Source organism: Marmota monax, unplaced genomic scaffold (assembly GCF_021218885.2).
Source record: "Marmota monax isolate L192 unplaced genomic scaffold, Marmota_monax_Labrador192_F-V1.1 WCK01_AAM20220418_F8-fsc00025, whole genome shotgun sequence".
NCBI classification, from domain to species: domain Eukaryota; kingdom Metazoa; phylum Chordata; class Mammalia; order Rodentia; family Sciuridae; genus Marmota; species Marmota monax.
In genome coordinates, this window is record NW_026691950.1 from 2,048,813 (window position 1) to 2,064,988 (window position 16,176).

At 34.3% G+C, this 16,176-nt stretch overlaps 1 protein-coding gene across 9 annotated transcripts in view; it reads left to right on the top strand.

The window, feature by feature from the left end:
- N4bp2 (NEDD4 binding protein 2) overlaps positions 1-16,176 on the top strand; it is a 74,971-nt gene that overhangs the window by 13,094 nt on the left and 45,701 nt on the right. For 3 of the 9 annotated variants that reach the window (XM_046452224.2, XM_046452064.2, XM_046452291.2), the window contains exons 4-6: positions 6,567-6,645; positions 8,322-8,668; positions 12,452-13,613. In XM_046452224.2, coding sequence (XP_046308180.1) covers positions 8,440-8,668; positions 12,452-13,613 — 1,391 coding nt within the window. In that variant the 5' untranslated portion in view covers positions 6,567-6,645; positions 8,322-8,439. Of the gene's footprint in view, positions 1-6,566; positions 6,646-8,321; positions 8,669-10,853; positions 10,946-12,451; positions 13,614-16,176 lie in introns of those variants that run through there. The other 6 variants (XM_046452136.2, XM_046452530.2, XM_046452341.2 and 3 more) reach the window with 6 other exon arrangements.

Genomic DNA, 16,176 nt, shown 5'->3' on the forward strand with positions numbered 1-16,176 from the left:
GAGTTGAGAAAGCCTGAGTTGAAAAGCCTGAGAGAGGCAATGTCTTCAGGAGAGGAGAGTAAGTTCTCAGGATGGAATATGATCCATCAGGTGTGGAAGTACTGCTGTGATAGATCTGAAAAAATAAGAATTGACCTTCAGATTTAATTTTGTTTTCTGATGTTTGTTAGTATAAACAAATACACCTTATCAGCCTTGCTAAACTATCTGATTACTAATGTATAGATTCTTTTGGATTTTGTATTCACACAAAAATCTATAAATACTGGTAGTTCTGTATTTTCATGTCCTATTCTTAACAACTTTTTTTTCCTTTTCAAGTCTTAATGTGCTGGGTATGACCTCTACAACAATGGAATATGGAAGTGGTGATAGCAGAAATTCTTGTTTCATTTCTGATTATAAAGGGAAAACTTTCAGCAAGTTCGTAATTGTGAGGGTTTTTGTGTGTTTGTTTTTGATAAGTGTTTTTATCATTTCCATTTTATTTCTAGTTTGTGTAGAGTTGTCATAAGTGGAATGTTGGCTTTTCAAATGCTTTTTCAGTATACACTGAGTTGATTATATGATTTTTCTTTATTGTCAGGAATTACAGTGATTTCCAAATGTTAATACAATCTTGTATTTTAAAAATAAATTGATGCATTACTCTTTTTCTATGTAACTTTGATATTTGGTAACCTATCACTCATATAATTTATTCATCTCTACTTTAAAATTTTATTTAGGAAAGTTGCATGTGTTTTCATTAGTGAAACAGGACTGTAATTTTCCTTTTTCTTTCTTTGTGGTTCTGGGGATGGAATCCAGGGCCTTGAATATGCTAGGAAAGTGTTCTTCCACTGAGCTATACCTCCTGCCTAGATATTTTTCTTTCTTTGAAAGTCTTTGTTAAGGTTTTGGTATCAAGCTTAGGCTAACTTCATAAAATGAACTAAGAAGTCTTTTCCTCCCACCCTCCCTTTCTCTTGTTTTCCTTCTTCCTTCCCTTCTTTCTTTCTTTTCTTCCTTATGTTGTCCAGGTTGGTCTTAAACTCAAATTCTTGGACTTGAGCTATCTCCCCGCCTCAGCTTCTTCTGGACATGCCTGCTTGGGCTGAGATTTATCATCCCCCTCCCCTTGCCCCATTACTCAGAATTGAACTCAGGGGGATTGTACCACTGAGCTACATCCCCAGCCCTTTAAAAATTTTTTGAGACCATTTTTTTTAATATGGAGTCTTGCTAAGTTATCCAGGCGGGCCTTAAACTTGTGGTCCTCCTGTCACAGCCTCCCAAGTAGATGGGGTTACAGGTGCATGCCCAATGTCATCTTAATTTTGATTGCCTTTTGTGTATTTTTGTTTTCTATTTGCTCTTTTGTTTTTATTCTGTATAGTTTTTTTTTTTTTTTAATTTGATTCACTGTTTTTTCCCAGTTGCTTGGGAATAAGATGCTACTATCATTGATTTTTTTCAGTCATTTTTCTTTTCTAATATACATGTTTTTACATATTGTCTTCTATGCATGACTTTACAATATCTTAACCTGTGGTATACAACTAAAGTATTTGGTTTAAAATATTTTGTAATCAACATAGTGAATTCTTCCTTGACTCACTTATAGAGTTGTACTTAATTAACTTTCAAGCAATTGGGTTCTGATTATTATAATTATTATTTAAATTATACTTTGCTGCTGATTTCTAGCATGATTTCATGTGCAGTTGAAAATAAAGTGTATACTGTGGTTATTTGGGTGCAGTGTGTGTGTGTATGTGTATATGTGTGTGTGTGTGTGTGTGTATATATATATATATATATATATATATATATATATATATATATATAAATTTTTTAAAAACTTAAAAAAAATTCTTGATGGACCTTTCTTTTATTCATTTATTTATATGTGGTGCTGAGAATCAAATCAAATGTTCAAGGCAAGCGCTCTACCACTGAGCCACAACCTCAGCCCAATTTATCTATTAGTTTATTGAATAGATATTAAGTCTAGTTATGTTTATTGCATGGCTCAACTCTATGTCCTTACTGTTTCTTATTCTCTTTGCCCTGCCCCACTACTTCAGTTTCCCTGAATAGGTATCCCTTTGTAAAAATATAGAACAAGATCACGACCAGGATACAAATATTAATATAGTCAAGATATAGTAATTCCTTAAGTGGCCCATTTATATCCATTCCTCTTTTTCCTTTTCCTTTTTTTGGTACCAGAGATTGAACCTAGGGGAGCTTAGCCACTGAGCCACATCCCCACCCCTTTTCATTTATTTATTTTTTTATTTTGAGACTTAGGGTCTCCTTAAGCTGCTGAGGCTGGCTTTTAACTTGTGGTCCTCTGCCTCAGCCTCCCAAATTGCTGGAATTCCAGGCATGCACCACTGTGCTCTGCCCATTTCTACTTTTCCTTCCCTCTCTTACTCCTTTTTCAAGGCTTGAAATCACTAATCTATTCTCCATGTCTATAATTATGTCATTTCTAGAATATTATATAAGTGGAATCATTTAATATATGACCTTGTAGGGTTGGCTTTTTTCACTCAGTATAATTCTCTGAAATTTTATATAGGTTAATGTATGTATCAGGTCTTTTTTTTTTTTTTATGCTGACTGGTATTTCATGGAATAGATGTATCGTATTTGGTTTAACCAGTTACCCATTGAATGACATTATTATAAATAAAGCTGCTGTAAGCATTTGCCTAGAGTTTTGAGCCAATATAGTTTTTCATTTCTCAGGGATATAAATCCAGAAGTGCAACTTGTATGGTAGTTGTATATTTAATTTTTTAAGAAATTGCCAATGTTTTTAAAGTGACTATGCTGTTTTACATTCCAATCAACAACATAGGAGGGATCTAGTGTCTCTGAAGCTTAGCCATTATTTGATGTTGTCAATTTGTTTTATTTTAGCCAACCTAATAGGTAAGTAATATGTCATTATAGTTTCAATTTGCATTTATTAATGGCCAGTGACATCAAAGGTTGTTTATTTGCTTATTTGCCATTTGTATGCTTCTTTCATATAACATTTTCTCCCTTTTTACTGATTTTCTAGTTGAATTGTTAATTTTGGCTGTTAAATTTTCATGAGTTCTTTATGTATTCTAGATATTAGTTCCTTGTCATACATGTAATAAGTAAATATTCTTTCTCAAGTATGTAGCTTGTCTTTTTATCCTCTCGAGAGTTTTTTTTTTCTTTTTTTAAAAGGATTTTTCATGGAGCAAATTTTTATTTTGAAGTGCAAATTATCAGTTTTTAATTAATTAATTTTTTTTGTGGTGCTCAGGATTGAATCCAGAGCTCTCTACCACTGAGCTACAGTCTCCCAGCCTTTTTTATTTTTTTATTTCGATGTAAGATCTCATTAAATTACTGAGGCTGGCCTCAAACTTGTGATCCTCCTGCCTGATTCTCCCAGTAGTTGGGATTATAGGCATGCGCCACAGCACCCCACTATTTCTTACATTTAAATCTGTGATCTATTTTGAGTTAATTATTCTGTAAAGTGTGAGACTTAGGTTAAACTTTATATTTTTTGCCTCTAAGTGTCTGCTTGTTCCAGTATCATTTATTGAAAAGGCTGTGTATTTTCCATTGAATTTCTTTTGCACCTTCATCAAAAACCAGTTGGGCATATATATGTTGGCCGTTTTGGGGTTTTCTATTCTATTCCCAGATTTGTTACTCTGCTGATACCATACAGACTTGATTATTGTAGCTGTTTATGAACTCTTGAAATAAGGTTGATTGATCCCTTCCCATTCTATTTCTTTTTCAAAATTATTCTAGCTGTAGTTCCTTTTTCTTATAAATTTTAGAATAATCTTGTCTGTTTGTAAAAAAAAAAGTCTTGCTTGAGTTTTGATAGAAATTGTGTTAAACCTGTATATGAATATGGGAAGAATTGACATCTTTGCCATGTTGAGCATTTCAGTCCATGAACATGCTGTCTTGCCATGAATTTAGATCTTTGTTTTTTTTTTTTCATCCCTGTTTTGTAATTTTCAGCATAAAAGTTCTGCATTTCTTTTGTTAGATTTGTACTTAAGTATTTCATAGTTTTTTGGAGTGACTGTGAATATTCTGCAACCATGTACATTGCTAGGAGAGGTAACTGTTGTATTTTTTGTGTTCTTTCTTTTTGTCTTGCATCCTTGCTAAACTTATTTGTTGGATATTTTGTAGATTCCTCAATGACCACATCATCTCTTATTAGGGACAGATTCATTCCTTCTTTTCTGATCTATATATGCTTCTTTTCTTTTTTTTTTTTTATACCTTATTTTACAAGCTAGAACTTCTAGCAATATATTGAATAAAAGTGGTAAGAGTGAATATTCTTACTATGTTCCTGATTTTTAGGAGGAAAGCATTTAGTATTTTATCACTAGATATAATGTTAACTCTAGGGTTTTAAATTTATTTTTTTTTTTAAATTTTTTGGTGGATGATGGTATTGGGGATCAAACCCAGGACCTTGCATAAACTAGGCAATCCCTTTACCCCTGAGCTAAATCTCCAAACTTTTTAAAAAGTTTATTTTGAGGTAGGGTTTTGCTAAGTTATTCAGTCTCACCTTGAACTTGCTATCCTCCTGCCTCGTTTACCATAGCAGGGATTATAGGCATGGGCCACCATACTACTACGGTTGGCCACCCAGCCAACTGTAGGTTTTTTGTAGATGTTATTTATCAAGTTGAGGAAGTGCTCCTCTATTTCTGTTTTTTTTTTTTTTTTCTGGTAGGTTTTTTAAAAATTATGAATGAGTGTTGATTTTTGTCAGACTTTTTCCAATATTGATTGATATAGTTTAATTTTTATTCTTTAACCTGTTAATATTGTAGATTACACTAATTTTTAAATATTGAACCAGCTTTGCATCTTTGGAATAAACTTCATGGTATATAATTTTTTAAAACATATTGCTGACTTTTATTTGCTAATGTTTTCTTAACGATTTTGTATCTACATTTATGAGGGAAGTTGGTATGTATTTTTTTGACTTTGTCTGGTTTTGGCTCTTTCTTTTTGATATTGCTGGGGATCAAACCCAGGACCTCAGGTGTGCAGGGCAAGCTGTACCACCAAGTTACATCCCCAGCCTCTGGTTTTGGTATCAGGATAGTTCTAACTTCATAAAATGAATTGAAAGTGTTCCTTCCTCTTATTTCCTAGGAGAAATTGTGTAGAAATCACGTTGAGTTTTCTTAAAAATGTTTGTTAAGAGTTCTTCATTTAATACTGAGATATGTGTGTGTGTGTGTATTTAGTTTTAAAATTGTGAATTAAATTTAACTAAAAATTATAGGTTGTTTTTTTCCCCCCCTTCTTTTTTGGTACCAGGGATTGAACCAGGACTGCTTGACCCCTGAGTCATATCCCCAGCCCATTTTTATTTTTTATTAGGAGTCAGGGTCTCACTAAATTGCTTAAGGCCTTGCTAAGTTACTGAGGCTGGATTTGAACTTATGATCCTCCTGCCTCAGCCTCCTGAGCTCCTGGGATTATAGGCATGTGTCACCACGCCTGGTAAATCATAAGTCTTTTATCTATTGAGTGTGTTACGGTAGACTGGTCTTCTGTGTGTATAAATGTTTGTAGTTTACTAGTCTACTGATATCTTCAGGGTCTGTAATGATATTCCATTTTTAACCCTAATATTGATAATTTGTGTTTTCTCTCTTTTAGCTAGAGGGTTGTGGATTGTATTTATTTTAATTAACTAGTTTGTACTTCTAAAATTTGATTTTCTCTGTTGTTCTCTTGTTTTCGTTGCTATCTTTTCATTTCCTTCTATTTTTTCTAGGTTCTTGTGATGGGGGCATATCTGTTGATTTGAGGTGTTTCTTCTTTTCCAACGTATGCATTTAGCACTATACATTTCCCTTCATCACTGCTTTAGCTGTGTGCTGCAAATTTCAATATAATATATTTTCATTTTCATTCAGTTCAGTGTATTTAAAATTTTTTCTTTACACCTCATCTTTGATCCATGGATTATTTAGAAGAATATTAGTTTCCAAATTGGAGATTTTTCTGTTGTCCTTTGACTTGTTGACTTCTAGTTTGATTCTTTGTGGAGAACAAATTGTATGTTTTCAGTTCTTTTAAATTTGGTAAGATTTATTATGTAGCTTAGTTATGGTTTGCCTTGGTAGTTGTTCTGTGGGCATTTGAAAAGAATTCATATTCTGCTGTTGTTGGGTGGAATGTTCTAGAAATGTTGATTAGATTTCTTAATTGTTGGTATTGTTGAATTCTGTATCTTTGGGATTTTCTGTCTAATTGTGTAAATTGTTACTGGAGCAGTATTGAATCAGTGAATTTGTCTTTTTTTTTTTTTTTTTTTCCAGTTCTATCAGTTTTTTTCTTTATCTGTTTGGTAGCTCTCTTATTAAGTATGTGGACATTTAGGCTTGCTATGTCTTCCTGGTGGATTGATCCTTTATCATTATTTACCTACTCTTTTTTCTGTCTCTGGTAATTTCTTTGCATTCTACTTATATCTAAGATATAAAAGTGTAATTTTATTTAATTTTAATTAATTTAAATTTAAATAGGCACATGTGGCTGGTGGCTGCCATATTGACAGTGCAATTCTGGAAGGTGGAGAGCCTATGACACAAATTTAATTAAAAGGTAAATTTTATAGTATGTTAGAAGGTGACAAGGGCAATGGGTGGTCAGCAGGAAGGGAGGAGATTGGGGCAGAGGGAGTGGGGTATTTGATTTTCAATTGGACAATTAGAAAAAAATCATTGAATATGATACTAGAACAGAGACTTGAAGGAAGTATGGGAGTTAGTAATGCAAATGTCTGGGGAAGAGTAAATTAAGAGTCAGCAGGGAGGTAAGCCATTGAAAGAACTTTAGCTTTTACTCCAAGTGACATGGAGAACAACTTGAATTTAAAACAGATCCTGATTCAATTAGACTTAGGTTGTCTAAAGATCATTCTGGCAGGTATGTTGAAAATAGACTTTAGGGGACAAGGGTGCTAACCAGTTAGGACAAGAGTCCTAACTAGTTAGGAGACAAAAATGGTAGATGATGGTAGTTAGACCAGATAGTTAGAGTGGATTTTGGGGAAAATATGTTAAATCTGAAGTGTTTATTGACTACATCCAAGCAGAGAAAACAAGTAAATTCTTTGTAGTTTTATTCCCAATACATGAGTCACTGCCCTGTGGAGCTTACACTTTACTGGATTGTGGATAGTAAACACAGTATTAATAGAACATATGCCATGTTAGAAGATAAGTCTTAGGCAAAAAAAATCAACAAGAGGAAGGAATTAGAGGACTTGAGTTTCTGAGGTGGTAACATTTGAGTAATGATAAGAAGGTGGTGAGGAAATATATCTTAAAAGTACCTGGGGTAAAAAGTAGTTCAGATATTAGGAACCAAGGTGTAAATGTTCCTGTTTGGGAGCATGGCTGATGTGTTTGAAGAAAAGCAAGGATGCTAAGTGTGTCTGGAATTGCATGAGCAAGGGAAGGAGGATCTGGAGATGACAGTACAGAGGTAACAAGTGTCTGGGTTAAGGCCATTTTAAGGGCTTTTGCTTTCATCTTGAGACAGGAGGCTGGTGGATAGTATAGGAGAAAAGGGGTATGATCCAGCCTAGGGTTTAATTGAGCCACTCTGCCTGCTGTGCTAAGTAGACTGAAGGGACAAGAGTGGAAGCAGGGAGATTGATTTGTCTGATTAATCCAGGGGAGAGTCTGAGATAGCTGAATCTAGGGTGGTAGCAGTGGAGATGGTAAAGAATGATCACATCCTGGATACATTTTGTGGGTTGTATCTGGCAAAATTGGCTTACCAGTTGGATGTGGGATGAGAAGAGTCAAAGATGATTCCAAGATTTATGACATGAGAAGGATAGAGTTACATTAACAGAGATGGGAAAGACTGGGAAGAACAGGTTCAAAGGGTTTGATTAGGAACTCAGTTTTGGACATGTTTATGATGCCTATTTGACATCTGAGTGTAGTTTCAATAGGCATCATAATTGTATTTATGGATGCTGTTTTATGTGTTTAAAATGAAATAATGGTATTAAAACAGTGTAGTCACTGTGTTTCACACAGTGTATTCACTGTTCTGAAATACATTACGTTTGTTAATATCTTAATTTTTATTTAACATGTTCAATTCTGGAAAAACTGGAATATTTTGGACAGAGAAATTGTTCGACTATTTTTTGGCTTTGCTGCCAGAGTCGATGGTACTTTCTTAGAATAAATAATAATGTCATTCCAGTTTTAGAAATGTAACTACATAGCCTGAGTGTTTTTACTTGCTTTCTATTTTAGGTCCTATTACCACTGGATTGTGCAAGATTTTTAACGCTATTTTCTTTGAATTATGATTTAATATCAAACATCTTAAATTTTTTTAAAAAAGGGAAAAATTTTAGTTTTGGAAGTCAGAATGCCAAGGAAAAGGAAAAATCTTGGGGGAAATCCTATTCAGAAGACTGCAAACTCTAAGGAAGTTGTCGTATCCAGTCTTGCTAGTCATGAGGAGTCAACCACTACCCTTCCTTCCGTGTGTGAGACAAACACTGATCAGGAAGAACTCTTCACCAGTATCTCAGAGATGTTTTCTGATCTGGATCCTGATGTAGTGTATTTGATGCTTTCTGAATGTGATTTCAAAGGTGAGAAAAAGTTCAGTTTGAACCCTTTGCGTCTTATAAGAAGACTTCATATATATGCCATGATCGGTAGTAATATAGTAAAGTAACTGTCCTATTTCCCTTTTGTTCATCATTTTCTAAGCACCTGCCATGGGCAAGGTACTATGTTTGGTATTGTGAGGAATATGAAGAAGAATAAAGCAAAATTTCTCCTCTTAAGAAATGCACAGTTCTAGATGTAAGATGCATGTATAGATATAATTCTTCATTTTATTTTTTTATCTTTCCTTTAGAACAGGTCGGCACTGTTGACATTTTGGACTGGATAATTCTTCATTGTAAATGGTTCTGCTGTGTATTATAGGGTGTTTAGTAGCATCCCTAGCCTATACTCACTAGATGCCGATAGCACCCCAACCCCTAGTTGTGACAATCACAAATATTTCCCTATTTTGTCATTTGTCCCCTGGTAGACAAAATTATATGTGGTTGAGAGCCAGTGTCTTAGAATGTAAGCTCCATGAAGACAGAGATTTTAAAAACTTTTAATTTTTCTTCTATATTCCTAACCCCTGAAATAGCAAATGACCCATAATAGAAGTTACCAGATATTTATTGAGTGACTAGGTAATTTTTTATAATTACAGAAATAAGAGCTGAATAATAAGAATTGAGGCAAGTAGTGTTGTTTCAGAACATTGGCTTTGGACTCAAGAGGCCTGGGTTGCATTTCAGTTCTGCTGACCTCTCTTAAGTCTTTTGTTTTCTAATCTGTTAATAAAAAAATAATAGCATATATCTTATAGGACTTTTTGGTTGAGGACTGAGTTTTTTTTTCTTTTTTTTGGTGAAGTCTTAGTAAATTATTAATAACTTGTAATAAATTGTTTAGAAGTATGTTTGCAGACTGAGGGACTGTATAAAGTTGACTGGATGAATAAATTACTTGATGATATTTAGTATTGTTATTGACCATGATTAGTATAAAATGAAGATTTGAAGGTTTTGATAATACATGATATACTATCATTTTTAGTCATTGTGTGAACTGTGATGTGAGCATATTTTACCTATTCTGTTTTGGTATGTGTGCAGAAAACCAGGTTTCTACAACACACTTGGTGCTCAGAAATGATGGTGTGTAGTTTTGTAAGTGACTTTAACATTTATTTCCTAATTTTGGTGTCTTTAAAATTTGTTGAATATACATTAACATAGGAGCAGGAAACCATAAGAAAACTATATTATCCTATATCTTAACAAATAACTTATTTCTCTTTTTCAGGATCTTCTGAGGACCTTGTTATAAACATTTGATATGTTCAGTAGTTTGAATAATAGCATTGATGACATTTTATATTCTGCTTTTTAAACTTAATATGACATAAACAGTTTTTCAGTGTTCTACAACCTTTTGTTTATTTTCAGCAGTTTTCCAGTACTCCAGTGAGGAATTGTGCTGTAACTTATTTATCTAAGTTTCTCATGAATAATTAACATTGTGAAGAACACCTTGGTAAAAATAGCCTCTTTCTTTCTTTTGGCTTTTTTTTCTTAGTCCCAAAGTTTTGTTTTCTGAGTCACAGGGTAAGAGCAGTTTTCGGCCCTTGGAAATACACTGCTTAAATTGCCCACCAATGAGGTATGCAGGTTTGTAATACCACTGGCACTGAATAAGTGTAGCCCTTTCACCACAGCCTCTTCAGCATTATGTAGAATTGTTTTAAGATTTTAATAGTAATACATTGTACCTTAATTTGTGTTTTTTTAATAAAGAGAAATAGTAAACATTTTTATAGATGACTTTTCATTAATTCTTATATTCTTATATTTATTGTCCATTCATATTTTTGTTTGTTTTTCTACTATAGTTTAAATTTTTTCCAACATTCTGTTTAAGACTTTTCTTTTTGTTTGATAATGATCTATGTTGGTCTTGTATTTCTTTTTACTTAATGCTGTCTTTTTTTTGTTGTTGTTGTTATATACATGCTAGTTTTTTAAGTTGATCTTTTCTGGTTTTTCTATCATGTAGATTTTTTTCATAGAAATACCTCTTATATTTGCTTTCTTTTTCTTTCTTTCTTTTTTTTTTCCCTTTTTTCCATTTTTAGGGCTTCTTGCCTTTGTAGTATTAATGTGATTTCCTGATTGATCCTTCTGCCAGGTTTGCCCCCTCCAATCCCTCTTTGTTTTTCTTCTTAAGGGAACATTAATTGGGTGCTTACTAGGTGCCAGTCCTTGTGCACAGCACTTTTTCATGGATTATCTCATTTAGTCCTCACAACAACCTATGAGGTAGGTACTTTTATTATCCCAATATTACAAATGAGAAACTTGAGGCTTAGGGAAGCTAATTACTTGTTCAAAGTGATGTAGCCAGCAAGTAGGAATTTAAATGCCGGTGTTCTGACTCCAGACCAGAGCTGTTACCTGCTGTGCTGTGCCATTTCCACATTAATCTTCTTTAAAACAAATCAAGGAAAAAACAAAAACAAACAAACAAAAAAAACCCCAAAACAAAAACAAACCCCAAATTTTAGATGCTTAAAAGTTTTTCTTGTGGTGCTGGGAATCAAATCCAGAGTTTAATGCATCTAAACAAGTGTTCTGCCATGACCTACATCCCCATTCCTAAATACTTAAAAATTCTAATGGTTGCTCATTTGTTATTACAAAAAGAGCTCAGCATTGGAGTCAGACACACCAGTCCTGGCTCTGTCACTTACTATCTGTGTGACTTGAGCCGAGTTGGTATACTTTTTTGAGCTTCATTGTCTTCATCTATTTCCATAGATACCTCATAGTATTCTTCGAGGATTCAGTGAGGTGATTTGTATAAAACTTCTAGCCCAAATGCTATGACTATCAGTTTCTTTTCAAGTTCCCTTAAAAAATAAAATTAATATTTCTTAGCATGCCATATAAGACCCTTCTCAATTTTATCCCATCTCCCTTTGCAGTTTTATCTTCTTTTCTTTTCCACCATACATATTGCTGAGTACTCACTCTCTCCAACCAACTTCTCTCAATACTTTAAACATGCTTTGTATTTTCAACCTTGGCTTACCTTTTCCTCCCATTTTGCAAACTGCTTTTTAATCGTCAAGTGCCAGTTTACATATCCCTTTATGTAAAATCTTTCCTTACTTTCCTGAACACTGCTGTGGCATTTGTACACTCTCAAAACGATGCATTATTTAATTTATAGTATGATATAATTATTTTCTAATGTAATTGTCCTCAATCTCCATTAAACTGCAAAATCCTTTGAAGTAGTAAAGACTCTTATTTGTTTTTTTAAAAAGTATTTCTGATATGTAGTACATGATCATAAAATTTTTTTTGTAGTAAGTGAAATTTGTAGTATGGTCTTTATAAATTAGACTTACTAGAATATGTACTTAAATATGCAATACTTAAAATAACATGCAATAGGTAATTGTTGAATAAATCAACTGAATTTAGGACCTTTATAAATAACCCTAATACATACTATTCCACATATTTATACTTTTACTCAACAACTTAATTGAAGACTATATACTGGATGATAGTTTATTATTTGTCTGAAAGAACAGCATTGCACGTCTCCATTATTAAAACTTCTTCAGTAATGCAGTCTTTGTTATATTAGTAAAAAATTAATTTCTAAAAGATGACTTGAATATATATATAAATTTCTCTATATTCCTTTCAAGGCAAAATCCAGTATTTTCCTTGGATTTTAATAAAGTCATGTCTTACTTTTTCAACATCTATATGTATTTTTTTGTTGTTATTGTTGTTGTTCTTGTTGTACAGTTGAAAATGCCATGGATTGTCTATTAGAATTGTCTGCCTCTGATGCCAAGATAGAAGGATCATCTGCAGAAAACTTTGTTGCTTCTGAGAACCAGCCAGTTGAAACAGGAAGTGAAATAATGGAGAAGTGTCCTCTTGAAGAAGAGAGTGAAGATTCGAAGATGGATTCATTTCTGGATATGCAGCTGACTGAAGACTTGGATTCCTTAATACAGAATGCTTTTGAGAAATTGAACTCTTCTCCTGATGACCAAGTATACTCATTTTTGCCTTTGCAAGATGTTAATAGTTTTAATGACCCAAGTAAGTTTATAAATTCACATTCAAGTAGTACGACTCCTGTCCATTCTATGCAAAATATGGATTCCAACAGTGAGAATTTAGAAAATTCTGTCTCTACAGTAAGTTCAAACCCATTAACTTCACATTCAGTTTTGAATGGGTCCAGAAGTTTTATAAAGGATAACACTTTGGTTTTGGAAGATGATTACCAAGAAGATTCTCATCTCAGTAGTTCTTTAAATCCAACAAATGACTCTATCATGGGTTGTAGCAATCTCAATCAGAGACAGAGCGAGTTTTTAGAATCTGAGCGTGTTGAGGCTCAACTTTCCGAAGCGTCTGTAAATTTGGATGCTAATGAACCTCAAGCTTCTTTAAACCTTCCTGTGCAAAATTCAGGGTGTGATTTGCCAGATACTGGTGGGAATCAGAGGTCTACTTCTGTCTCTGATATTTTTGTACCTTCTGAAGGGTTCAATTTCAAGCCACACAAACATACTGAACTACCACCAAAGGGGAAGGATATGAATTACTGCCCAGTACTTACCCCTCTCCCTTTACTGCTTCCTCCTCCTCCACCTCCACCAATGTGGAATCCAATGATTCCTGCTTTTGACCTCTTTCAAGGAAGCCATGGGTTTGTGGCTCCTGTTGTAACCACAGCTGCACACTGGAGACCCGTTAACTACACATTTCCACCCTCGATCATTTCTCACACTTCCCCAACAAAGGTATGGAGAAACAAAGAGGGAACAAGTGCTTATCAAGTACAAGAAACTCCGGTTTCTCAAGTTGTAAGAAAGAAGACAACATCATATGTTGGACTAGTTCTTGTTCTTCTCAGAGGCCTTCCGGGATCAGGAAAATCTTTTTTGGCGAGGTACGAGGTTTCAATTGAATTCTAAGAAGTATTATGCATGATTCTGAACAGATAATCTGAATATGCAAAATGCTTTGCTTGATGGAGATGTTTAGTAACTCCTAAGGTATTTTTTTTTTTTTCCACTTGTTTTTTTTGAACTTTGTAGCTAATAACACTTTTTTTCTCTAGAAATTTTTATTGGAAAATTTCCTCTCAGAATACCTTTGAGAGAATAGAAGAAAAAATTAAGATGGTTACAATATATTTTTTAATAACTTTTTATTTATTTATTTTTATGTGGTGCTGAGGATCGAACCCCAGTGCCTCACGTGTTCTAGGCAAGTGCTCTACCACTGAGCCACAACCCAGCCCTGGTTCCAATATTTTGACCTTGTGAAATCAACAGGAATAACTTTGTGTGGAGGAGAGTTAATTTGAGTGGGAGAAAGATGAGTTCAACTTTGATCATGGAGTTAAACAACTATAATTAATTTTGCATTCATGGAAAGGAAGTCTTAAATACATGAATTCTACTGGTAGTAGGGAGTCTGAGATTCTAGTATGTTGTTAAATTATATTTTTAGAAATGTGTGATTTCAAGGTAGAGCATAAGGGATGAACAATGGTAGTAAAAGAACTTCAAATTTTCTGTGATTTATTTATTGCAAAACAGTACTCTCAACTATTTTCTCATATCCATTTTTGTTCATTTTGTAGTTAAGTTAGGTGGTGTGTGCCTTGGCCTGGGTGACCAGAGTCAGTGTTAGAAGTAGCCTTTTATGGTTCCAGTGGCACTCCTTCAAGAGTACTGTTTTCTCTGAATACAATGGTGCGTGCCTATAATTGACTTAGGAGGCTGAGGCAGGAGGATTGCAAGGCCCTTAGCAATTCATTGAGACCCTGTCTCAAAATAAAAAATAAAATGGGCTGGGGATGTGGCTCAGTAGTTAAGCACCGCTCAGTTCAATCCCTGGTACCAAAAAAAAGTACTATTTTCTTAGTTCCTTTTCTCTTCCCTTAGCTTTTAAATGACAAGAGATTTATTCCTAACATTTTATTTGCCTATACTTTTTTTCTTTCCAAGTTTTTCATTGTTTACCCTCTTTTCTTGGGAGGGTCTTTTCTGTTTGGTCCTGGGTACATTTAGTCTTAGTGAGTATGCATAGTTATCTGTGGAATGTGTTTTATTAGCTCATTTCAGTTATTTTTCTTTTTTTATTTTTTAAATATTTATTTTTTAGGTGTAGATGGACACAACACAATGCTTTTATTTTTATGTGGTGCTGAGGATCGAACCCGGGTCCTGCCCGTGCTAGGTGACCGCTCTACCGCTGAGCCACAATCCCAGCCCTCAGTTGTTTTTCTTTTGAAGTAAAAAATGTTTCTTTTATTGTGGGAACTATAATTACAGGCAAATATAAGCTATATAAACCTTGGAAGAGTGAAAATTAACAAAACCTGAAGTTTGAGTTGGAAAGGAATAAAAAAGAGTGACAGTATTAATTACTGTTGTAACAGAACATTAAAATGGGCCGGGTTTCAGTTTTGGTGCCTGGAGAGGTCACTAAGGCTAAGAATCAAATAATATGCCATGTCCCAAAGTTTACAGAGCTTTTTGAAGGGAGTGGCACAAACCAGGTTTTTTTTTTTTGTATCCTGAGTACAAAAGAATGAATGTTGAAAGAGAAAGAGAAAATGGTTGCAGTGCTGTGACATTTTCCCTCTGTCAACTTAGGGTTGCTGAGGGGGATGATGCTTTGAGGTCATCCCATGGTTAGTGAGAAGGTTTTTCCCTTTAGAGCTTGGTGGGTGTTCGCCGGGCTGAGGGCACAGAGCGGGCCTGCAACATCTAAAGGCAGGAGGTTGTACAGGCCCTCAGCCCATTCACTTGTTTTTTGATAGCTTTTACTTGTCTAGACTTCAGTCGTTTTCACATTTTTTAAAAATATTTTTTTTTAGTTGTAGGTGGACAACAATACCTTTTATTTTATGTATTCATATTTATGTGGTGCTGAGGATGGAACCCAGTGCCTCACACGTGCTAGGCGAGCGCTCTACCACTGAGCTACAACCCTGACCCTAATTTTCACATATTTTATTCATGCATTTACAAATGTATTCTTCTGTAGATAAATCATGGACTGTTCTCATTGACCTAACAAAATTAAAACAATTTAATAATGCATATATTGCAGAAAGTCACAGCATTGTATTTTGAGAAAGAAATTAGAATGACGGACCATATTTTAAAAGGTATAGAGCTGTGAGACAGGATTGTAGAACTAGATTTCAGAGGCTTTAAAATCAGAGGCAGCTCTACTTTGAGAATGGGAAGAGAAAAAAGTGCTTGTCCCAATGTAGGAATATTATTTTTTGAATGAAGAGAGAAATAAGTAGGATAGTGTGGAGACATAGAAGCTGAGTTTTTTTCAGAGACAGTGGTCCACGGCATTAAACTAGTATGTGAGCTCAAGAAAAATAAGGGGAAAAACAGGGCTTTCAAATTTACTGGAAAGAGGGTTATGAAGGGATAAGTTAAACAATTTTGTGGGGTGTGGTGGTGCACGCCTGTAATCCCAGC